Source organism: Berghia stephanieae, chromosome 2, assembly GCF_034508935.2.
Source record: "Berghia stephanieae isolate SIO BIC M18660-M18661 chromosome 2, UCSD_Bste_1.3, whole genome shotgun sequence".
NCBI classification, from domain to species: Eukaryota; Metazoa; Mollusca; class Gastropoda; order Nudibranchia; family Aeolidiidae; genus Berghia; species Berghia stephanieae.
The window spans coordinates 62,862,212-62,888,305 of NC_088361.1; the positions used below are offsets into that span (position 1 = coordinate 62,862,212).

Consider the following 26,094-nt stretch of genomic DNA (forward strand, 5'->3'; position numbering starts at 1 on the left):
GTGCGGCTATGTGGTCTTGTGGTATGACACTCTCTTTCAGATAGGATGGTCCTGGGTTCGAGCCTCGCTCTGCGCATAGTTGAGTCCTTAGAAAAGGCTTTTTACTCATATTCTCTCACCTTACTTAGGACAGGTGTAAAATTAGTACATGGGCGTTAACAGCGTTGTCTCTGTCCGAATAAATTGTAATATCGCCTAACAGGCGTCATGTCTCGTCCTATATGTTAATTGTTGCTGTTGGCAAGGGACCCCTTGTAAAGCGCTTTGAGCAAGTTCAGTGGATATCGCGCTATATAAAAACTCAAAAAATTGTTTATAAGAAAGGGAAAAAATAAATGAAATAATAATAATAATAATAATAATAATAATAATAATAATAATAATAATAATAATAATAATAATAATAATAATACAAAAATTGTTGTCTTTCTTGATTAGATATACTATATTATACCAGCATTCATTTACAATCCAAGACCTGATTTAGAGATTGAGAGAGAGAGAGAGAGAGGAGAGAGAGAGAGAGAGAGAGAGAGAGAGAGAGAGAGAGAGAGAGAGAGAGAGAGAGAGAGAGAGAGAGTGTGTGTGTCTTCGTAAAGGAGGTGATCTTTGAAGATCTTTTTGTTTAAAAAAATACTTAAGTATTATGGCGAAAAGGGTCATCATCACAGTAACAGGAATTGACATGTCTGCATCTTTTGACACCACAGACCGACCTACCCTTCAAAAGATCATGTAAGGTGTTGTTGTGGAAGACGAACCTAGATCCTTCCAATTTCTGCTGAGCGAAAGTTTTCTAAAAACCAGAATCCATTGGTCCTCCATCGAAAAACCATTCCTGAGCAACATCGGCACACCTCAAGGAGATAGCTTGAACTCGATCGTGATCGTTGTAGAACAGTGTATATTATGTAGGATGTAAATAAATGCACTAAAGATGCAATGAAGGAACTACCTATATCACAAACCGTATTTTTTAAAAACCCAGCTTCCGTCAGAAATCGCTTACACGGATGGCATCGACTTCATCATTCTCGACCAAATTAAGACGACGAAGTAAAACTCATACTTGGAAACCAAAAACTCCACCTCAACAGCGAGAAAACACACATTACGCTTTTATCAAAGAAGGAAAAAGTGGAAAAGTGGGAGCACAAAAAGGATAATCAGAGTAGAAAACAAATTTTTCGCCCTTACCCTAAACAAACTACAACAATATATTGGATTAGAAAGGACAAATAAAAAAAGCAACAAAGATCAAGCTATATAAGGCTCTTGTCAAATCTGCCCTCATTTATAACTGTAGAATATGGGCACGTGGACAGACGAAGAAGAAAAACGTCAGAAAAATAGAAAACAGCTAAGAATCATGCGTAACAGTCACTAGCCAACAAAAATTACGACATGATGATAATGATGATGATAGTAATATTAATAATATAACACTTGTATAGAGCATTACTATGACTAGGTCATGCTCTATGTGCTTCTCAGTTACAAGAATGACAATCTAAATAGCACTAACACACACACACACACACACACACACACACACACACACAGACACATTTTTCAGTTATTACTCAAAAAGAAGGAAAGGATTGATATCAAATAAATGTGAACCATTGACAGAGACTTAAAACTAATTTGTTGTACAAAAGGAATGTTTAACTTTGATTTAAAAGCATCTACACTTGACGCCTCACAAATAGGAAAACCGAATATATTATGAGTGTTGGTGGGTACTTGTAGGTACAAGTACAAGAGTGCTTGATAATATTGGTTAGAGCCATATAAAAATAAATAAATTCATTCAGTATATCTTGCCGAAACAATCGTTTCTATGTCCTTTTGTCATGATTGTTTCGGCAAAAAATACGGTAGTATAATTTTTTTTTTATTAAAAGGGGAGAACACAAACAAATAATAGGGTCTCGCAACAAAAGAAACAACATAAAACAATGTTAACAATAGAGACAACATTGATTGAATTTTCTCTGTTGGCAATTCATATTTGTCGTTGCCATTGTCTAAAAAGAAAAACAGAAATACGAAAGAAACTGATAAGAAGAAAAAAAAAATAAAAGCTGCAAAGGGGAAACGGAAAACAATAAAAAACCAAGGTAAGAGTTTAAAATTTAAAAAAAAAAAAAAAAAGTCATCCCCGACGGGATTCGAACCCGTGACCTCTGGATTAGAAGTCCAGCGCGCTATCCACTGCGCTACGGGGACTTGCGATCTTGTGCGAAAAAAATTTATATAAAGCTGAAATTTTTACTTGAGCATTTTCAGAAGTACTTCCGGTTGATGGTGGTTGAGGTTGATACTTTGTTAGGATCATGAGAAAAATTGGAGACATGACCATGTCTTCGACGGAAAACAATGACTATTTCAGCATTGGCAGCATGATAAGGGTTGAGGATTGCCACAAAACTTCATACAAAGGAACTGTCCGCTCCTTTGATATCAATTCTAGGATTTTATCCATTGGTGAGTTTTATTGAAAATTATTGGAAGGCCATTTGGCCTACCGGCATCCAGCTCATCACTCATCGGTCTCAGCTGTCGAGTGTCTCAGTCAATGATCAGTGAGCTCACCAGACTCGAAGCTGCGGCACTGCTCCAAAGTTTAATGGTACTTTGAATGGGTGCGATCTATATTCAGGTTTCCGTCCAACCGAGTCATCGATCACATGATCTGCTGTCCAAGGATTTGCTATTCCACCCTGCTAAATAAAAATAAAAAGTTGAAAGTACTCTTACTCACACTCACAGTACGAGAATGTAACTGACTGTAACTTACTGATACTGTGTAACACTCACATTTCATTACTTCTTCTATTAAGATCCGATCATGATGGTTAAATTGATCTTTCATATAGCACAATATCCACTAAACATGCTCAAAGAAGGAGGGGTCCCTGGCCAAAGCAACACTGAACGTATGACGAGACATGGACATGACGCCTGATATTTCACTTTCACTTTCACAACTGTGAATCGTGAACACCTTTCACATGTGGGTCAATTAGAGCATATTCTTTTGCAATGTGACTAAATAACCACAGCACATGAAATCCCCATCATTAAAAATTAAAAGTTTAAAACTAAAAAAGTTTTAAAAAAAAAACAAACTAACGAGCAAATCTAAAACAAACAATCCAATTCATCAATGTTCATTATTATTTGGCTTGGTTAATTTTGCAGACTTTCTGCATTAAAAAAAAACAAACTATTTTATTGCACCACCTACATTAGCAGTCGGGTCTGATAACTGATGCTTATTACATTATTAGGGAGATTGCCTACGAGCTCCTTGTGGTAGCATTTCTTTCAAAGTAGTATTTTCACTGCTGATATTTTGCCAGGCATTTATTTCTTGAAGTTGTCAATATATAGATAGTACAGTCCACTCTGGATAATCGCAACTCGGTTAATCGCAAGTTTCGGTTAATCGCAACATTTTCCAAGAAACGGAATTAATTCTATATAAAAGTCACTGGTTAATTGCAACAAACTTCGGTTAATCGCAACAAATTTTCGACCTCAAAGTGGGTAAATTCAAGAAATCAAACAAAATATCAATTTCATCATGGGTGAAATCATGACAGGTTAAAGAATCGAGGGTGAGCGTGATTTAATGCTACAATAGTGTGTTACCACCTTATTAGAGACAAAGAAAGGCAGGGCTTTGCAGTATGGGTTTGTGATGTCATCTGTGGCCATTAAATAGGAGGCGAGAGGGCTGGGCATTATCTGGACAACAGGTAGACAATGACAGCTGTAAGGAGAGACTGAGCGATATCCTTTGTTTTGGGATTGACTGTGCATTGTGACCAACGAGTTTTTGAGAGCTCTCTCACATCATGGCTAATCTCTTTGACTCTTACAAATGAACAAAAGAGTGAAAGTTAATCCAATCTGAATAAGACGTCGACTTGCATCAAAGCTCCTTTTGCTAAACAAAATGTAAAAAGGACTGTCATATATTTTTATTTCAATCATATTGCTCAGTCTGTGATGGACTAAGAACAATATTTACAACAACTGGTTTGAATTTACCTTATTTGGGTAAAATGTTGTAATAGTAGACAGGACATTCAACTTTGGTTAATTGCAACTTCTGTTAATCACAACATTTTCGCTGATCCCAAGCTGTTGCGATTATCCAGAGTAGACTGTAGTAGCATTTTAAAAACTTGATAGATTAAAGTGAAAGTTTAAAATTTCTTAATCTTAATATATGACCATTATTTTGGTTCTCTGCCTCCATTTTGTCGTTGAAGTATTGAAAGGTAGTGTAGGTAGTGTTCACTGTGGTGTGGTCTGGTGACATCCAAGTTGCTTTATGAATTCTTTTGTGTGGAAAGATGCTGCCCTCATTAACTAAGTTGTTCAGTCCAAATAAATCAGCAAGTTTTTCTCCATTAATACTGCTGTTGCAGATCCTTCCTCTCTTAGGACTGAAAAAGTGTCATTTCCCTTCAGTGATGTTTTTGTAGCTAATTTCGTTTTCAAAGGTAGAGCTGCTTAACCCCAATATTTGGAGGGTCAGGATTCATTTTGGAAGGTTCATCCTGGACTATTGCCTTCCTGAGCTCTTGAGTCCAGTCTACCCATTTTGTACTTGTATAGAATTCAGAAATAAAATAAATAGATAAATAAAATTCCCTTTATTCATCCATCGTGGGAAATTTGCCTTTTGGGTCTTCTATTCCAAAGGAAGATTGGAATAACTCAGGCATCAGCCGCAAATTGAGCTAAGGCGAGGTGAATTGCTCAAGGCCACACAGTGCAGCAGCGGGTGATCGAACATGGTACCTTTCGGGTATGAACCAAAGACTGTACCGCTGAGCTACGCTGCCCCTCGACTTCCTTCTCCTAGACAAGTTGCCTGCCATGGCTAAGCGAGTCTTGTCCACTTCATTTTGTATTCAGATTTCTCTTTCTCTTAGACGATTGCCAACTAAAGCTGATGAAGTTCGTCCCTCCATTTGTGTTTGTAACCCAAACACTTGGATGGCTAATGAGTACAAGGCCTTGCCCAAGGGCCACCTATGAATTGGTCCTGGACCACTTTACGACTACCCCTGGGGTCCCACTGGGTTGGAGTATGTCTTCTGGTGCTTGTCAGCCCATCAGTGTATTGACAAGGTTCCCCATTTACCGGCGCTGAAATGACTTATGTGTCGCAAGCACCGTAAAACCCATCAAAACAAAACAATCATCACCCCAACTACTACAACCACCTCCACCACATAATCATAACAATTACCACTACTACACCACAACCACCACATCATCATCATAATCAACACCACCAATACTGCAACCACCTCCACCACATAATCATCATAACCACCACTACTACAACCACCACCAGATTATCATCATAATCACCACCCCACTACTACAATCACCTTCACCACATAATCATCACAACCACCACCATAACAAGTCCTCATTCAAATGGTCATCATTACCACCACTACTGCAACCAAACTTCTCCACCACATCATCACTGTCACCACTATTGCAACCACCACCACATCATTATCATCACTACCCCCATTACTACAACTCCTCTGCCATATCATCACTACCACATTTTGGATGGGGTTCCTGACCTCCCAACATGCTTTCTGTCTTTGTCTTGGAATGAGATTACTTGGTTTTGTCCTGGCCCAGGTCGGATACCCTAGCTGGAAGAGAATCAGTCAAATGTAAAGTTAGAAATTTGGGAGATGATATATTTTGTCATGTAAATCATCTCTATGTACAGTAATATTTTGAGTTTGGGTGTATTCCCCATAGGGGGGACATGTACTTGTGTAGCAACGACTATCCCGCACAAATCTTTGGGTCTCTTTTTCGCTCATGAAGTGCCCAAATTCGTGACAAAATATGGGACGAAGCCGTTCCGTACATGCTATTTTAAAAAATTAATTACGACGCTGTTTATCGATGAATATGACTGAAAGTTGGCACACAGAATAGATGTCATTTTAGATTATGTCAAGCGACAAAACTCGTACAATTACCAGAAGACTGTTAAAAATAGATTTTTACTCTTCGGAGTACAATATTTCTAAAACTACAAAGCGAGAGATTTTGTCGCTCATAAGGTTTATATGCACATTTCTTCTATTTATATTTCAAATTTCATTGGATTATGATAAGTACTTTTCCCGTATTCTCACAAAACATCAACCCAATTTGCATTTCAATGAGTGAAAATATAGAGACGGCCATTTTGCTCCCCCATCGCGCGACACGAAAATGACGTGAGCGAGGCAAGGCTGCCAGATGGCCAGACTTTAACCTGACCAAATTCGACTTCAAAAGTGGCTAAATAGAAAATCATATGGCTTTCACTATTAAGACTGGCCCACTTAAAATGAACTAAATTTTAACAAACAGAAAATTGAATAGACTAGGATAAATGTCACTGAGACAAAAATAGATGAATAAAATTTAATAAAAGAAACAAAATTATATATTTGGCCACACACGTGGCCATCTGGCAACCTTGTTCGCGATGACTGATCACACAAATCCCTGCGCGCTTTTTAAAAATTAAGATATTGTTTCATTGCTATGTCATAGGGATAGTAGATTAACACATTCTTTTTCTCTCTCTCTCTCTCTCTCTCTCTCTCTCTCTCTCTCTCTCTCTCTCTCTCTCCCTCTCCCTCTCTCTCTCTCTCTCTCTCTCTCTCTCTCTCTCTCTCTCTCTCTCTCTCTCTCTCAAATATATTCTGGAAATAACATAAGCCATGGTCTCATGGGACTGATTGATAATAATTTAGCAGGTATTTTTCGTATCATTTGTATGGGTTGTAGACACAAAAATACACTTCAGAAAAGTTCCAAATGATCAATATTATATATTTTAAAACAAAATTATAGTTGACCCTAGCCATACAGCTCTAAAACTATACAAGTTAGAACTCTTCTGATGTCTTCATCATATTTCCTTATCATTTTGTCATAAAATTGCCAAGTTTTAATATCTAATTCCACTTATTAAGCGAGATACAGCCACAAACCAGAATAAAACGCAGAAAAAGCACTCCATATTTTCCGTATTTTTTTCTCTTTGTGAGTCATCCAAATAAATGACACATTTGAAACTGCATAACTTTGTTATATATTAATAGATTTTCAAAATTCAAAAACATTTTTACTCAGTGGAGATAGGGCTTTGATTTAAGAGTAGTATTTCCTACAAAAGTAGAAAACAAAAATTTTCATAGTCATTGCTAACTTGTGTCAGGATGAGACATTTACGTGATCTCAAACTAAATTCACTTATGGTGGTATGCTCCTGGAATTTACATCTGTTCCCTACTTGAACCAAGTCCCCTTTGTCATACTTTTTATCGGGTGCTGTAATTGTAATTATAGAACCTGTTACTATCCCATTTTCTTGTTTTTTTTTACTGGTGCTGATATGACCTAAATGTGTTGCAAGCACCGTAAAACCCTGAGTCTGTAAAACCCTGTCTGAGGTCATGGTTTATGATTTTTTTTACTATGTCCATGGTATAGAAATCCTGATAGAGAGATTAGATCATCTGATCCTTTCTCAAACGTAGATGTTACTACAGTAAACCGCAGTAGTCTGAGTTCATGGTTTATGACCAAAATATACCAATATAAACCATGATACCAAAATACCAGCTCTCTTGATTGTGGTGATATATCTAATAGGTTCGATTCTCATCAAAGGGTCAATATGAACCGTAAATACAAAGTTATATATCCATTCTACATCAGTGTCAGATGTGAAATATGTATTCAACGAAACCTCAGTCATAACAAACACTGCCTTCCAGTTCCATTGACTTTGACTCCATTGTAACCGAGATGCACTGTATATGTATGCAAAGTTTCAAATCATATATTGAAATATGTGGCAGCCTCTTGATTTTGAAAATTATGAGTCAAAATTCAAGATGATATCGTTTCCATGTCAACCGAAGTAATTGACATAAAATATAAGGATATTTCAAGACTTCTTATGCACATCAATTATCTCTGTTAGCCAAACTGATATTGTTATTAGCATAAAGATAAAGAAATTACTCCAGAACTGGCCCCCTCTCCACTTTGTTTTAAAGATTAAATAAAAGCAGATGCAGCTTTTGTAATTATCATAGCATGCATGTCTAAAATTATTAAAATCCAACAATTATTAATGAAAGTGATTTACATCACTTATTTACAAGTCAATCAACAGTAGCAACCATTGCATTCATAATGAAAAAAATTATTTCCTCAGAACATCCTTCTCCAAGTGTGGCCCAACTGTCTGATATATATATGTTCAATTTGGACTATGTCTCCGACATAGAAATCTTGGAGGAAAAGAGTGGATCTGATCCTATCCCATACGTAGATGTTACCAAAGTAAGTATTTGGAAATACAACATTTGTGCCATAATGCATTTTATACTTCGATTAAGGGTTTCCAAATTTGCATGTCAAATGTTTTTATCATCATTTTTATTGTTATTGAAATGTTCATGCAGTACATATATACTAAAATTGGAACAATATGTAGAAAAGATTAGTAGAGTGGCTCCAGTGTATTGGTGATGGGCAAATTTGTAAAGTGTTCCAAATATTTAGGGTCTGATGGCGGTTCCTGATTGCGCAGATGGCAGAACACTCGCTTCACATGCAAAGTGACTGGGATCTGAAATGCATATTCGATTTTTACTATGTCTGTGACATAACAATCCTGATAAAGAAGAGTAGCTGTGTCTGGAATTGGTTTACAGGGGTCTTGCGAGCTACTACTCATTTTTGGGAAGGTCTTGCTGCCATGGCACAAATGAGACCTAGTTGATTCGTTTTGCTGTCAAATGAGACCTAGCTGTCTCGTTTAACCTTTTGAAAGGCAAAATTCGATCTTACTGATGTTTTTTATATTTTCAATCAATAGTTTCCCTTTATACTATTTTTAATGCAAAATGAACTATCCAACCTAACAGAAGATCTTACCGGTGTTATCAAAAGACAAATAACAGCATTGCATTTATAGTTTTATCGTTTGTGCGGCTGTGGTCTAGTGGTATGACACTCGCTTTTGGATCGGAAGGTCCTGGGTTCGAGCCTTGCTCTGTGCATAGTTGAGTCAGAGATGCCAAAAGGCCAGTTTCACCGTAAAAAAGAATTACAGGTTACAGGCAACTTCCGTCAAATTCCGGTGAGGTCAGTTTGTTCCAACCACAACATCATAATCACTGCCACTACTACTACAACCACCATCACCGTATCATCACTACCGCAACTACTACAACCACCATCACCATATCATCACTACCGCAATTACTACAATAACCATCACTACCACTACTACTACAACAACCAACACCACATCATTATCACTAGCACTACTACACCACCACCACCACATCATTCATCACTACCTCTGCTACTACAACCATCACACCACCACCACCACCATATCATCACTACCACTACTACTACAACTAGAACAACCACCACATCATCACCACTAGCATTACAACTACAACTGCCACCACCACATCATCATCACTACTATTTCTAATACAACCACCACCACATCATCATCATCACTACCACAACTACTACTACAACCACCACCACCACATCATCATCACTACCACTTCTACTACAACCACCACTACCACCACCACCACCACATCATCATTACTGCCACTACTATTACAAGAACCACCACCACATCCTCATACCACTACTACTACAACTACAAATACCACCACCGCCACCACATCATCATCACTACCACTACTACTACAACTACAACCACCACCACCACAGCATCATCACTACTACTACTACTACTACTACCACAATCACATCCATTAGGTTTTGGAGCTTTACTTCATTTGAATTAAGGAAACTTTGGGATTGTATTTGGCATTGTGTTTATGATATATCATAATATTATTCTAATCAGTTGTCTATTTAGAACTATACAAAATGTAAACACAATGCCAAAAAGCATCTCAATTCCCTTTTCTTGTGTGCGGCAATCCCTCTTTTGGAATTGAAATTCCTACGATTGGTGTCTGAAATTCCTGTGAGCCAAATTTAAAGTTGGCGTCTCTGTTTAGTCCTTGGAGAAGGCTCTTTACTCACATTCTCTCACCATACTCAGGTGTATAATGAGTACCTGTCCGTTAACAGCACTGTCTCTGTCCGAAAAATTGTTATATCGCGTAACAGGCGTCATGTCCCGTCTTACATGTTAAATGTTGCTGTTGGCCAGGGACATCTTGTAAAGCGCTTTGAGCATGTTAGTGGATATTGCGCTGTGTAAAAGCTCAATTTTTAAAGAAGCCTGAGTAGTGGAATGCTTACTCTTATGGTGGAAATGGTTTTTTCTGCATTCAAAAATAGTGTAAAGGGAAATTGTTATTTGAAAATAGAAAAAATCAGAGTCACTGTTCAGGGGTTAAAATACTGCGCCCTCCATGACACTCCTACCTACAAACTCTCTTTCATCTGTGCAATGTACTACCATCAGACAACCCATCTTTTCTTTCATCTTCCCCCATGTCCCCTCCCTTGCACATTAAGGTGTACAGTGTAATAAATTGGTGTCCGTTGAGCGTTACATGTTCTAAGAATGTCTAGTATAATAATTGGAGCATTACTCACAATTAATTATTTACACAAAGCTAGCATTTTCAATGTTAACCTGTTTTTAGGCTTTATTTTGTTGTTGACTATTGGATGTGGATTGGTTTGAAAGTGATTCAGTCACTGCGTGGAATCAGCGCTATTTCAGTTGGAACTCCCAAGGGACCAATAACCCTCCCTGCTCGATACCTGCATGAGGTCATTGGAGTTCAACTGGTATCAGGCAGTGCCGTGTCCAATGGGGGCAATTATGCATATTTATGGTCTTATAATATGTCTGTATAGCGGGAAAACAATAACAGACTATTTCACTTTATTATTTTGATTTGAAAAATCAGTTGTCTTCCTAAACATCAATGAAGATTTGACATTCTTGTGGTTAATAGTTTTCTTTGAATATCACAAATTGTTGATCTAATTTTAAGTGCTTGTAAATTATGGTGCACTTAAATAAAAAATTTGTTATTCAAAACTCAGCGGCAGTATCTCAAGAATTTTGATAAATATCAAAAGTACATACATGCATCTATGTTCCTGTGCAATATTATCATATTGGCAGTTGATTTTCTTGATTTATTCATGGTTTTGTAAGTTCTGTGTATTGTTTTTTACCAATTCCGTTCCTCTCAAACAGTTATGTTGATCATAACAGTAAACTGATATGATTTATGTCTTTATGTGGTAAAATAACTCATAAAGATAATATTTTATTGACCAGTAAAGACTAAAAACCAATATTGTGTATGATGTCAATATCTCAATTTACTATCAATCTGCCTATAAAGTATGACTTCTTTACAAGAAAAAAATCAATCACCCAACAAGGTTACTGGACATGCTACAAATATTGCAGTATCAATCATCAATTACAACTAACACTAAGCACTGGTACTGTTAAATTAAATGATTTGCTCAAACAGACGGACATAGTATGGGGACAAAAGAGGATTCAAAATTATGAGGGCATATAGTTTATTCCAAGTAGTAACCTTTTTCTCCTTATTGACCAACTACATTCAAAACGAACACACTATCCATACAGGTTATATAGAATCATCTCCTTTCCTCCAAGAAAACACATTTAGTCATTGTCTTATAAAGTCATCTGATATACCATTGAACTCCAGTCAGTCAAATTTAGAGATAAAACAATTGAATAACAACCAGAGTCAAATCAGTACAACGCCACAGGCATACCACAGCAAGATCATTTCATTTTTGGGAAATCACTGCCATATATATCTGGACGCTTCAGTCTATAAAAAGTTAACACATTCACTTGTGCACAAAAGGAGAACTTGAACTTACATTATATTACTTATTCAACATGCAAGAATACCCTAAACATTGACACCTATATGACACTATAAAGTCGGCATTTCCTGAGACAACCACACAAAAGCAGTACCGTATACATCTTCAAACTATAATGCCTAACAGTCATAAAAAAATTTAATTTTGACTTGAATCGTAAGGGATTTAAGTATAGAAAAAAAGTTATCAAGCCATTAAAAAGTTGGCTTTCAAATGTGCCCAAAACTCATAATATTTAAATCAGTTAAATGCTTAAAAAATAATAATATTATTTTCGTCTAATGGTTTATATTTTATTCCTAAACTGATATTTGGACATAATTCATGGCATGGAATACTATGGGAGAGAAAATAAGGATCTCACCAAGTCATGCCAAATAAGAAATTTACACTAAAAAATTCATATCTTTTAAGGTTTTACTGCCCGGACAACAAAACTTGGCATGTGTCAAGATCATCATTTTTACTTTATATTGATGCTTGTTTCAATCATTTTCTGCCGCTGGGAATTAAAATATTGTTATGCAAATTACAACAAATTAATTTCATTGATAGTTCAAAAACCACTAAATTGACACCTCTCTTATGAGCAGCCTTAAGAGGATACATTATTATAAACCATGGCATATGATGAAAGAAACCTTTGCTTTGCTTGTGGTGAGGGAACAATTTTCATATTTGTGTTAGCAACTGAGCAATACCATGAAATATTGCAACAATTAATTACCATCAGCAGCATCACAGATTCCTCCTGACCCCTACCTGTTCCACCCATGGGCTGACCCCACTAATGGGGTCAGGTTGACCTAGCACTGAAATACCGCTCAGAGGGGGAAATGCCACACAGTGCAGTTCGATTCAATACTTGTATCGTTTTGCAGCCATGGTTTAGTGACATTGATATAGCAGTAATCACCAACTTCAAATTGTCAATGAAGTTGTTTGCTTTCCGACCAATAAAACCTCATAGTTGTAGGCAATGAAAATGCTTGATTGACTGACAATGATATCCAGCCCTCTCCAGACCCATTGATGTGGGTGTTTTGTGTAGGTGAGACAAAGCAAGACAAAAATTTAGCTTACCCGGTATTCGCAGTGCACAAATGTTCACTAGCTGGTCGACCGCCATAACACAACAGTCGGCCAGCTAGTGACCACCCCTCAAAAAAATTACTCATTTTGGATTTGGAGGTATTTAATTTTAATCAGAAAATTAAATGCTCATTAAGATAAATATTACACCTTATTTTCCTTTACACATTTGTGAAATGTACATTCGATCCTTTAAAAAAGATATATTATTTTATTTGTCTGATGTCCTGATTACATTTTTTTTTTTTCAAATTGTGCAACCTTGTCTCAATACGTTTGGCAGATGAATTCCTCTGATCGCCTTTATTTCTTTTGCGAGATTTGAATTCATTATATCAGTTTACATAGGCTGGGGGAAAAAAATCTTCATGCAAAATGTTGGAAATCACTTAATTTTTTTTTTTTTTTTGCCAAATATTTTTTGTAGGTTGACAACTGTGATAGAAGTTACAACAAAGGTCTCCCAAATGGAAGATGCTCAGAGCAAATCACTGCTGTTAAAAACAATGTAACTGAGAGGCTAACTCAAGTCTTGAAGGAGCTAATAATCCTAAGCGTCTTTGATGAATCTGTCAATTTTTCCATTTTCATCAAAAGTGGGCATTTGGTTGTATGTCATACGTGTACCTCTGCAAAAGATGACTAAATTTTAAAAAATCCTGAATTGGCAACCTTCATGATGATCATCATCACAACCATCACCACCACACCACCACAATCAGCATCATTGTCATCACATCTTCAAAGAAGTCCAAGATATGCTCAGAAATTTTCTTGAATTTGTCTTTATTAACCATGCCTCTTATTTCTTTATCTCTACAGATTACCAAAAGATTGAATGATCAAGAAAGGGAACGAATACAACAGAAAAATTACATTGGAAAGGGAGTCACACCTGAAGGGCAGCGTCTTATGAATATGATATCAAAAACGTAATAAGCCAAAATGAAATTTTAATAGTGACTTAAAGCATGGCCCACTACTTCTTAAATTGTGGTGGTTAGAAAATATGTTATACTAATCCATCGTTTTTTTTGTGTGTGTGTTTTTTAAAGCCTCTTTTTCTTTAACCTCAGTTATGAGAGACATCCTAATTTACTGCCATTATGTTAATCTACTATTTAAAAAATACATTTCTTTTTCTATTATTTTTTTAAAACATATTACATGCCTATCATTTTAGGTATATGGATACAGACTCAATTTATGTATATATTGACCTTGAAAGAATGTAAGCTACAGTCAATAAATAGGGAAAATATCGAAATAAATAAATAATGAGAGGATTAATGATCTGCACATTGAATGATAAGCAATTAAATAAATGAAATGTGTCTGAATTGCTAAAATGCATCGGTTTTATATGAGTTCACTCTGGGGGTAGATCAGGTAACAATATCTACAAAGTCACTGCTTTTGATAATGGGTCGTCACCGCATCCATTGTTATTTCTATATTTTTTCCAGCATGTTATGGAAAATATAATTTTGTGATATTGATAACGGATATTGTATAAATTCACACATTGTAGATAAGGATGCAGCTCTGTCAAATTGCTATGCACCATAATCTTCAATCAAGAAATTTCTTCTCTGGTAAATCCTAACTCTGGTCTTGCATATTTCCTTCAATATGTGATCAGTAAAATTACCTTATATTGCCAATCTCGATTATCGCTAATTTGATAAGGAGCATTGGGTCAAGTGACAGAAAATCACTCATTTTTTTGCTTAACAAGCTCTGATGTCATATATTGTGGTAAAACCGTGTTTTACTGTAGTGTAACAATGCAGTGCTCTTGAAAATTAAGTGGATTTTATCAGGGTTTTGTGTTTTTATTTTATTTTTATTTTTATTTTTCTTAATATTTGTTGTTGTATTTTTTTTTGTGCACAATCTTTACAATAAGCACTGAACATCAGAGTGCATACATTTACAATGGAATAATTTGTTATTTTTGAGTTGTTTCGCATATAAGATGCAATGACCTGGCAGTAATTTAATGTGAAGAAGGAATCAGGATGAAATATGCTGCAAGCCATCATTAGATTGACATTAGGTTACAGAATTGGTGGAGTGAATAAAAACTTGGAAACTAGCATGAGTATGTATGAAAAGAAGACATTGATCGAATTTGGGATTTTTAAAAAAACATTATTATTAAGACTAGTACTTTGTGAATGATTTTCATTTTGCAACCATAAACATTTAGTTATTTTGTTCATCTTAAATATATCTTTCTAATCGATGTGTTTTTGTATATTTTTATTTTCAGAATCAATGATTGTACATGGCATGATTTTGATATTGTAGTGTTAGGGGAAGTCACAATCAAGCCACCATATGGACCAAACAACTTAGAATGTTCAGAAGGGAGCAAAGCTCTGTCACATATTAAAAAAATTGTAAGTTCAAAGAGTTGCTTTATTTTTATTTTTTAATAACTTATTTTTTTATTGTATATGTTCCAAATTAGGTGAAGCAGATTAGATTCGGACTTTATATTAATTATTTTTTTGAGCACACTTGAAAATAGGCAAAAAGTCAGGATTTTTGGGAGGTAATTAAAAAAAAATAAAGTTAGGTGATTGACTGTTAAAAAGCCCTTGTAGGATTTGGAAAATCATGTTTTTTATTATGATTTTTGTCCTTGAACACAGTACAACCCCTGGATAATGACATTGCCCGGGACTGGAAAATTATGTTGTTTTCCAGGGGTGTCGTTATTCAAGATCGCAAAGGGGGCATGGTGAGACATGGACCAGTGCCTGAGAGAAGACACGTGCCAACAACGTTATAATGTATATTTCTCCTATTAACAAAGGGTATACTAGTTACGCTTTCACTCTCCAATGTGTATTGTCATTGTTTTGATCATAAACATTACTCGAATGCCATTTAACAAAGCTAAGAATAAATCAAGAAAATCAAGTGCCAGTGTGATAATACCGCACAAGAACACAGATGCTCACATCTAGTTTTGATATTAATTAAAATCCATGCAAAACACTGATATCCATAATTGCCCCCATTGCCTGATACCACTTAACCTCCACTGACCTCAGACAAGTATTTAACCCTTAAACGTCACATGGACCGCGCCATTGACATCCACATTTTCCACACGCAAGGGAGATAACTCTCACAACAAACGTACCCCAGCTCAGATAAAAAATCATATCTCTATTACTAATTAAGATATCTTAATGAAATAAAAACAGAAATAAAGCTGAAATATTGTTCTTTCCATTCATATATCATATGTATTGATAAATAAAAGAAAAATGTATGAAAAAAAATATTTAAATTGAAATTTTGAAATTTTACATTGGTTTTTTTAAAGTTTTGGTGCTTTTTGGTCTCTTTGAAGATTTTATCATGAAATTTTACAAAGCACTGTTCATTGCACAGGTGTGTAGAGCATGTTAAACATCCAAACACTGTCTCTGGGCGTCTCCCAGACTCGGTGCGAATATTCTCTTCCCGACACACAAAACACTGCTTTTTACGTCCTGGAAGGCGCACACGCTTGTGTTTACCAGGGTCGTGACAGGCCATTCCTTGAATAGTTGATTGTTCCTTTCCTGATCTTTTTCTTATCGGATCAGGAGAAAGTAAAGATCTAGCTACTTCCAAGTGAAAATTAAAGTGTGATATTGGTTTGATGCCGTCCGGACGGGGCATCTCCTTATACAAAATATAAGCGTTTAGGACAGCCACTTCAACTAAATACCAATAACAGCACCTCCACCACTTGTGGCTTTTCCTCCCAATATTGTAATATGACCTTAACTGGTCATTAAGGTCAACACCCCCCATATTTGCATTATAATTGGCAACAGCAGAGGGAATCTCTTTAGCAACGACCCCAGCTTTGGTGCGCCTTTCCAAAGTTTCAAATCCGTGAGAACAGTTTGTGGATAGGATGGCTATTTGTCTCTTGTCTTTCCATACACATGCAAGAAGGTTTCCACACTGTCTAAACTTTATTTCACCAGTGGCAAGGCTAACTTTCTTTAGATCCACAGGCCAGAACTTTCTATTGGTACGAATGGTGCCGCATGAGTAGGTGTTTCGTTCTAAAAGGTCATGGGCAAGTTCCACAGATGAAAAGAAATTATCATAATAGAAAGTATGAAATCTATCCAGAAATCTTTCACCCAAAGACCAGACAACGTGATGTCCTAGGCCTTTATTCATCACATTATTAGTATCCTTCCCAGTGTAAAAAGAAAAGTTACACAGATAGCCATTTGAAGGGTCAGCGCAACACCATGCCTTGATGCCCCAGGGGTTTGGTTTTCCTTTAATGTACTGTTTGAAAAAGATCCGGCCAGTAAATGGGATCATAGCTTCATCAAATGCTAATGCTGCACCTGGGTAATAGTAGTTTTTAGAAGCTGTGAGAACCAAGTCTATCATGGGACGAATCTTATGAAGGGGATCATATCCAGGTTGTCCACGGGGGGTAGCAGTTGTGCTGTCAACGAGGTGAAGATACCTACAAATTTCTTCATATCTTCTTCTTGGCATTGCATCAGCAACAGCTGACACACGAAGCAATGGGTCAGATGACCAATAGTTTCTGTAGTATGGCATTTTGTGAATTCCAAACATCATATTGACATAAAGAAATGAACGGATGTCTTTTGATTCAATTGTTCGAAAAGATTGAGGTGCATTTTTTTGATGTGCATACAGGTTTGATTGATCAGCACAGAGCTCATAAAAGCATGTAGGCAGGAAAAGTTCAAGAAACTCAATGGGTCTGCTTTCATAAGTAAGATCACAATCAACTAACACTGGCCCCTTGCGATGAGTAAAGATGTCAGTTTCAACATCACTCAGTTCTTCAGTCCAAATAAACCTATTGTCTCTACCATCGCCCGGCGCCTCATCATCATCAATTTCGTTTTCTGACTCATTTTCACTTTCATTTTCTTCATAGTCAACATCAACATCACTTTCCTCACCACAGTCTACTTCACCATCAACACAACTGTTCAATTCATCCTCTGAAACAGGATCGTTTATCAAATTTCGAAGAAAGTTGAAAGCCATTGTTGACAATATTCACTCAAAAAGTACTTTCGTTTTCAAAAAATCGCCCAGCCTTTACTAATGTATCGATTTTCAAACCGAAAGTAGCGAAATAATCGTCTTTCTCTCTACTTTCTATTACTGTAATCGGCTAATATCGATATGGCGGTGATATTTAATTGATTTGATATTTTTGAAGGGGTTCAGTACACATTTTGTAGCGGGCGATAGCGGGCGATTGTGGTAAATATAGTATCGGGCGATGTGGGGCGCTAGTGGCGTTTAATGGTTAACACCAACAGGGAAGATTAATGGACCCTTGAGAGCTCCTTCCACCTCTTTTGCTGTAGTTCCATATGAGCTACCGCTGATTCCATGCAGTGTAGTAAACATGTGTTCTGATTGGTCGGTAACAAAGAGATCTCAGTAGGAGGAAAAAGAGTGTTTTGTTATTGGTTAAGAGTACGAGAGGATGATGGTCGGGTATTAAGCATCCGTACAAACTGCCGATCATTGTTATAACAATGCAGCTAAACAGGGGTTTTACTAAAATGTATGTCACTTGCTATTTTAGGGTTTTTATTACTAATAACATAAAGAGAGAAAAAATACATTCCGGACCAGAGGTCAATGTCGCTATCCAGGGGTTGCTGTTATTCAGGGGTGTCGTTATCCAGAGGTTACACTGTAGTGATGTCAACACTGGTCATATGGCCAATCTTTCAGGTTTTACATGTTATAGCATTTTTGTGTAGAATTTCATTGGCTTTTAATTCCATATCTCATTTTAAAAATACATCAACACTGATACAAGAATAATTTCGAGACATAATATTCCTATGTTTTTTAAAAAATGCACCTAAGTAGAAAGCTAATTAAGAAAAGGAGACAATGATGAAAATGTTTTTGGATTTTTTTGTTTGTTTGTTTCTGTTTTGTGTTTTTGGCTTTTGGAGAAAAAAAAAATGTTTATAATGATACTGAGAGAAGTACGACAAGGTTGTTTAATGTCAAATTGATGTCAAACTTGTAATTGTCATCTCTGGATGATTGTTGGGTATTATAATGACAATGTATATTGGCCTTATATTTTAGTATAAAAAAAAGAATATCATCTTGATTGAGATTGTACTCCGGCTAATGATTGTTCTTTCAAAATATTTCAGGTTGAGAAGCACTGTAGTGAAGAAGCAAAATTGAAACAGCAGACAAAGACACATTCGTCATAAAATAAAAGTATCCTCTAGAGTAAGCATGATGTTTATGGTTGTGAGCGGTTTCCAAATGAAATGATTGTGAATGGACTTATATTTTCTGCCGTGATAGGATGAATAGCCAATGACAATTTACTGGAGCTCTGGTAAAAAGAAGGCACTGGTTACTATGAGTAAATAATTATTAATTAGAAATTCAAGTGAAATTTCATTGGATATGAATGATGTTGTTTTCAAAAATCTATAGATCTTTCCCCCTTTTTCTGTCTTTGATTTTTTTAAAATTGTTTTTTAATTATTTTTTTTTATTCACGTTAATACTCTGTTTTGGTGAGAAACATAAAATATGTTAAGTTGAAAATATGAACAATTTTAGGTTATTGTTTTAATGATGAGTCCATGCCTGCTTATAATTAACAAAAAAAATCTTCCTCATCTTAAATTGTTTTTGTTTTTTTTTTCTCTTTAATTAAAGTACCTACTTTCCCCATAATATAATTTTATTTATTTTGTGTCTTTAATAAGAAAGTAAGAGCTTTTAAATAAATATAATTGTTCGTTTTATTTTTAAAAATGTTTCTTCTTTTGTAAGAATCATTATCAGTTTGTCTTAAATACATGCTGTGAAAAATTGTTTTAGTCTTAGTCATAAAGAATTTAAATAGAGGAAAATTGTTTCCAAGGATTCACCGTGGTGAAATGGATGAGCAGGTGTGATTGAGATTATATGAGGCTTCCATCTTTATATTTCAATAAGTTTTTAACTCATAGGGTTGGTTGTTGTGTAAAAGATTTTGAATGGAAAATTATTGAATAATGAATTAATAAATGGTACGTTTTTGTAAAGCAAATAAAGTACAATGAATATTAATAAATGTTTTCATCTTAGTTCTTTTCCTCCTCTTTTTTTTTTGACTTCCCGGATTTTGTAGAGGCAAGAAATAAAAACATTGCACACGGTGATCAAAATGGTGTTTGTAAAAAAATGCAAAAGTCAAGGTCAAAGCTTGATATTTTGCATGCTTCATTTTCTTTGTAACTTTCCTCTTAGACTTAGTGGGTTCTCGTGCTGGTGTCTGGATGAGACTTTTAGGTGGTTTCAAACTGAGTACACTTAAAGTGTGCTCTTGGAATCCAGATCTGTTCCCAATTTGAACCAATTTCCCTTTGTTTGTCTTCCTTTTTCCTTAAGTCCTTTTAATTGTACATCTAGAATGTTTTTACTATCCAATTTTCTTCCTTTTTACTGGCGCTGATATGACCTAAGTGTGTTGCAATTGCCGTAAAACACTTAAAAATAAAAAAAAATAAAAAATTTTTTTGGCTCTGATTAGAATTTTCCAAAACTTTACATAATTTTACTCAAGAGGAACGGTTTTATCCATCTATGGTATTTGATGAAAATTAAAGAACACCACCATGTGGCACCTTTTCTATAGGCCATCACATATATGATGAAAATATGGGGGTCAGTCAAAAAGAAATATTTCAGAGAATGAAGGAATCGTTGTAGATAATTTGAGCTTGAGATTTTATATAACGCAATATCCACTAAACATGCTCAAAGCGCTTTACAAGGGGTCACTGACCAACAGCAATACATAAAATGTAGAACGAGACATGATGCCTGTTAGGCGATATTACAATTTTTTCGACAGAGACAACGCTGTTGACGGCCAGGTACTCATTTTACACCTGAGTACAGTGAGTGAATATGAGTAAAGAGCCTTTTCCAAGGAACTCAACTATGCGCCAAGCGAGGCTCGAACCCTGGACCTTCCGATCCGAAAGTGAGTCATACCACTAGACCACATAGCCAGCCGCACAATAATTGAATTTCTTTCAACTTTTTAGTGGTGATGCACTGAATCGCAATGCTTTTAGATGGAAATTTCTAAAAAAAATAAAAATAGAGCATTTATTCACTCAATGACTCATACCTGTGATTAAAAAATTCTAATGATGCCTCAAACTTTTGACATAAATTATGTGGTCTCTAATTTGTATCTATAACTATAAGAAAAGGAACCACTTGGATTTTTTAAGAGTAATATATTTAACAATTAATCTTTTTGTTTTTAAATTCGAGAAAGAAAGCTCAAATTTGATTATGTGACATCAAGAATAAAGTGCACTTGAACATAATTTAGGTATTTTAGATTATTCGACTTTGCGTAAAACTCTATTTTACTATAAAATAATATTGAAAACATGAGAGTTGCTATTATCCTTTGATTTAATTGCCATACCTCCTCAAGATATTTTTTCTTTGGCACACAGCTGGTTTTACCTAAAATAAATATTTACATATAATGATTCCTGACAGCAATGATAATTCTCAATGTCAAATTGTTCAATTCGAGTACCAATCATTGTAGAAAAGAATACATTTTGATCTGGGTGGGGTTCCTGACCTCCCATAGTGGCAGGGAGGCACCTACTCTGTCTTCTATACTCCTTTATATTCTTTCCAACATGCTTTCTGTCTTTGTCTTGGGATAAAAGTACTTGGTGTTGTCCTGGCACTGACCGGATACCCTAGCTGGGAGGAAAACAGTCAAATGTATAAGTTTTGGGAGATGGTATTTTTTTTCTTGTAAATCATCTCTCTGTTTTACACTGATATTATGTTTTATTTACATATTATATATGATTTGTAAACATTTGAATGTATTCCTCCTATGCTTGTGTCTGGATGAGACTTTTAGGTGATCTCAAACTAAGTACTTTGATAGTGTGCTCTTGGAATCTACATCTGATCCCTATTTGTTCCCAGTTCCCCTTTGTCTTATTTTTTCTTGGGTGCTTTAATTGTAAATCTAGAACTTTTTACTAACCCATTTTCTTCCTTTTTACTGGCGCTGATATGACCTTAATGTGTTGCAAGCGCCGTAAAACCCTTTAAAAAAAAACAAAAAACAAACAAACAATACATTTTGATAAGAAATAATATAGGTGAGATCATTAAAGGGCTCCTATCTCAGGTAACAGCACTGGAAACTCGTTCGAATTTTCAAACGAGTTCTGAATCTGAATATTACTCGAAGTTGACCCAATTCAGAGTATTTGAATATGGCAGCCATTTTTGGTTTTCAGCTGATGTAGTTTGATATTTGCTTGAAGGTGTCTAAATCTATTGTGTCTTAGGTGAAAACATTTGAATTTGCAGATTGGTGTTTTAGTTTTTTTTAGTGGGTTTTTATTTGAATGCGTGAATTTCGTTGTATGTCTAGTTGATGTGGTTAATTGCTGTTCTTTCCATCTGTTTTCTATGGGAGACCATCCAAGCTGTGTGATCATTTCTGTTACGCTATTACTATTATGGGGGCTGTAGTCATTGCAGACAAATCTTGCAGCGTGGCGCTGGAGAGCTTCAATTGCTTTTATATCAAATTGTGGGTGTGGATCCCAAACTATACTCAATTAGTCTAGCAAGTGTAATGTACGCGGTTGAAGAATCTTATAATGTATTCTAAGTTTTGAAACTGATATTTCGGGTATTGATTTAATAATAATAATAATAATAATAATAATAATAATAATAATAATAATAATAATAATAATAAAAATAATAATAATAATAATAATAATAATAATAAAATAACAATGATAATACAATAATAGATGACAGTTGTATGACGCATTTTCAAAATGATATAATTGGTCGAAAAACAACACCCCCACCACACACATACGCGCGCGCGCGCAATTTGAATATTCACTAACAGGGTTATATTACTTATAATCATATTGTATGCCTCAGATTTAAAAATAAGCAGACAGGAAAAGGAGATTTTTTTAGTTTCGATTTAAAAGAATTAATAGTTGGTTGTTCCCTGATGGTTCTGGGAATAGAATTCCATACACGGGGGTCCCATGACAGAAAAGGATCGCCCATCAAAACAATTGTATTTAAAAAGAGGAACTAAAAGTTTAGTTTTATCAGATGATGATCTTAGTGATCTGGAAGGTGTATAAGGATACTCTAGGTTTTTTAAGTAGATAAGGGCTTCCATCATTTAAACATTTCAAACATATGGCGATTTTGTAATTTAGATATCTCTGAGTGGTAGCTCGCTAGTGCAGTTCGGGAGGGATGTGGGACATACGAGCTTTTCTTAAAATTAATTTTGCGGCACTATTCTGAATGACTTGAAGACGAGAGATTTTATCTTGATTTACACCTAAAAGAAGGGAATTGCAGTTATCAATATGTGATAAAATAAAAGTGGTAACAATAAAGCTGACTGACTACCTCAACAGTCAGATAATCTCTGATCGTGGCAATTTTCTTTAGATAAATATTATAAATTTTACAAAGGTTCTCTATTTTTTGTCTGCATGGATACATTGTTATAAAAAAAAGACACCAAGGTTTTTAACACATAAAAAGGACTGTATCGGACATCCATTGATATTCAGACTGACTGTTGGTAAAACTTTATTTTTTTCCGCTGTTATTTTTGCATAACATCAAATCCATCTTTTCATAATTTAATTTCGAATTTGTTTGATTCCACCCAACATACATGTATTACAGCTCTGATTCTGATGCAGTCCTCCATACATGTAATTAAAAGAGAGCTATTGTTTGGTGCAGGGCTGAGAAGGCGGATATCTGGTTGGGGTTCCTGACCACCCATAGTGGGAAGGGAGGCACTTTCTGTGTCTTCTACTTCTATTCCCCGATTTATGTTTTCCAACATGCTTTCTGTCTTTGTCTTGGAATGAGGTTATTGGTTTTGTCCTGGCCGGACCCTGGCTGGGAGGGAAACAGTCAAATGTATAGTTAAAGTTTTGGGATATGATATTTTTTGTCTTGTAAATCATCTCTCAGTTATACACTGTATTATTTTTGTTTTACATATATTATGATTTTGTAAACATTTGAGTGTGTACCTCTAAGTGGGGACCTGTGTTTTTGTCAGGGTGAGACATTTAGGTGATCTCAAGCTAAGTACAATGATAGTATGCTCTTGGAATCTACATCTGTTCTCTATTTGAACCAGTTCCCCATTGTCTTACTTTCTCTTTGGTGCTTTAATTGTAATTCTAGAACTATTTTACTTTCCCATTTTCTTTCTTTTTACTGGTGCTGATATGACCTAAATGTATTGCAAGCGCCGTAAAACCATTAAAAACAACAAAACAAAGGCAGATTTCCGCCTAAACGGTGGTCCATCTCCGCCCATCACCATAACAATTCCTTTTATGATTTTTCTATGAATAAAAAAGACTCACCACAATCATTACATCAACATCCCTACCACCACTACTATAACAACCACCACCACATCGTCATCCCTACTACTACTACTACTACTACTACTACTACTACTACTACTACTACTACTACTACTACACTACTACTACTACTACTACTACTACTACTACTACTACTACTACTACTACTACTACTACTACTACTACTACTACTACTACTACCACCACTGCTACAACTATCACCACATCACCAACCTTATCACCACCACAACTACTGCAACAACCACAACATCATTATCCCTACCACCACCACAACTATATGTACTACCACATCATCACGTCTACCACCACCGCCACTACTACATATTTGTTTGATAAGATGATTTTATGTTCTTGTGGATCAATAGCAACATATTATTTTATGCATATATGTCTGTGTGTGAAATAGAGAGAAAGAGATAGTGTGTGTGTGTGTGTGTGTGTGTGTGTGTGTGAGAGAGAGAGAGAGAGAGAACTTTTTTCCTTTTTTAAAAGTACATTTTCTTATTATTACCATGCGTTTAGGTAAAATACTCACATTTGCCAGCCAGATGAAACATACTAACATAGAAAACTATGCGTAACCTTAAACGTATATTATTATAGCCTGATTATTTATTTTAGCGAAAAATTTCATCCAACTGGCGGTCTGAAAATAAAAACAAAGAGCGGAATGATGTCATCTTCAGTCGTTCAGTAGCTAGTGTAAGTTTAAAAAATCTCTGATCTTGGCACCATCATATACTGTGATGACGTCATCCTGCTGCTAAAGACGCATTCTAGGTATCATCCAGACAGACCATATGTCGAATGAAGACGTTTACAAAAGTTGTTTCTCTAAGAACTACAGGAATCCCTCCTGTCAACAGTCAAAAGAGGAAAAATTTATTGGTTTGGCCATGTTTCTCGCTATAAGTGATTGGCAAAAACCGTTATCCAAGGGACATTGGAGTGGAGGGAGGCAGAAGGAGAGGGCGGCAAACAAAATGCTGTATAGATAATGTAAAGGAATGGACAAGGATGGAGGGCCCAACACTAATGAGGAAAACTGAGGACAGATCTGGATGGCGGGCCCTTATTGCAAAGCCACCTGTCATTTTGTGTGCGTGTGTGTGTGTGTGTGTGTGTGTGTGTGTGTGTGTATGTGTGTATAAATGTTCAGAATTTAATGCAGCCCCTGTGAAAATAGGCGTTAGACAATCCAAATTTGCCACATGAGGAATGGGGCCCTCTCAAGCGCACAATGGACGGTGCCCCCGTTTCGAGCTGAAATAAGTCCCGACAACCCTTGTACGTCGTTCCCTGACTTCGGACAAAGATGCATATACGAGATGGAAGTCGGCTTGGACCACCAAGAGGAGACATTGGGTGGCAGCCACTCGAGTTCGGTCGAGAACCTGCTTAACGGCAAAAGTCGATGAATCTGCGGGGACTTTCCACCTGTCCAACATGTACCTATTGTGGTAAAGAGCCCGAAACCGCAGAGCATCTAGTTGAACGGTGTGTTGTGACG

General features: G+C 35.9%; 1 protein-coding gene and 1 non-coding gene across 2 annotated transcripts; one reads left to right on the forward strand and one right to left on the reverse strand.

The window, feature by feature from the left end:
• Positions 1-2,159: 2,159 nt before the first annotated feature.
• On the reverse strand, positions 2,160-2,232 carry Trnar-ucu (transfer RNA arginine (anticodon UCU)). The gene has a single exon. It is a non-coding gene; the product is annotated as a tRNA-Arg (tRNA).
• Positions 2,233-2,308: 76 nt separating this feature from the next.
• On the forward strand, positions 2,309-20,194 carry LOC144965308 (protein LSM12-like). Its single transcript, XM_078900530.1, has 5 exons — positions 2,309-2,490; positions 8,285-8,412; positions 13,888-13,997; positions 15,341-15,470; positions 19,272-20,194. The coding sequence occupies exons 1-5, from the start codon at positions 2,340-2,342 to the stop codon at positions 19,332-19,334; spliced, it is 582 nt and encodes a 193-aa protein (XP_078756656.1). The 5' UTR covers positions 2,309-2,339; the 3' UTR covers positions 19,335-20,194.
• Positions 20,195-26,094: the final 5,900 nt, after the last annotated feature.

Excerpts from the sequence above, each read along its gene's own strand:
- LOC144965308 (XM_078900530.1), top strand. The coding sequence starts at position 2,340 with ATGAGAAAAATTGGAGACATGACCATGTCTTCGACGGAAAACAATGAC. Across the intron at positions 13,998-15,340 it reads ATGAATATGATATCAAAAAC|AATCAATGATTGTACATGGC; the intron begins GTAATAAGCCAA and ends TTTTATTTTCAG. Across the intron at positions 15,471-19,271 it reads TGTCACATATTAAAAAAATT|GTTGAGAAGCACTGTAGTGA; the intron begins GTAAGTTCAAAG and ends AAAATATTTCAG.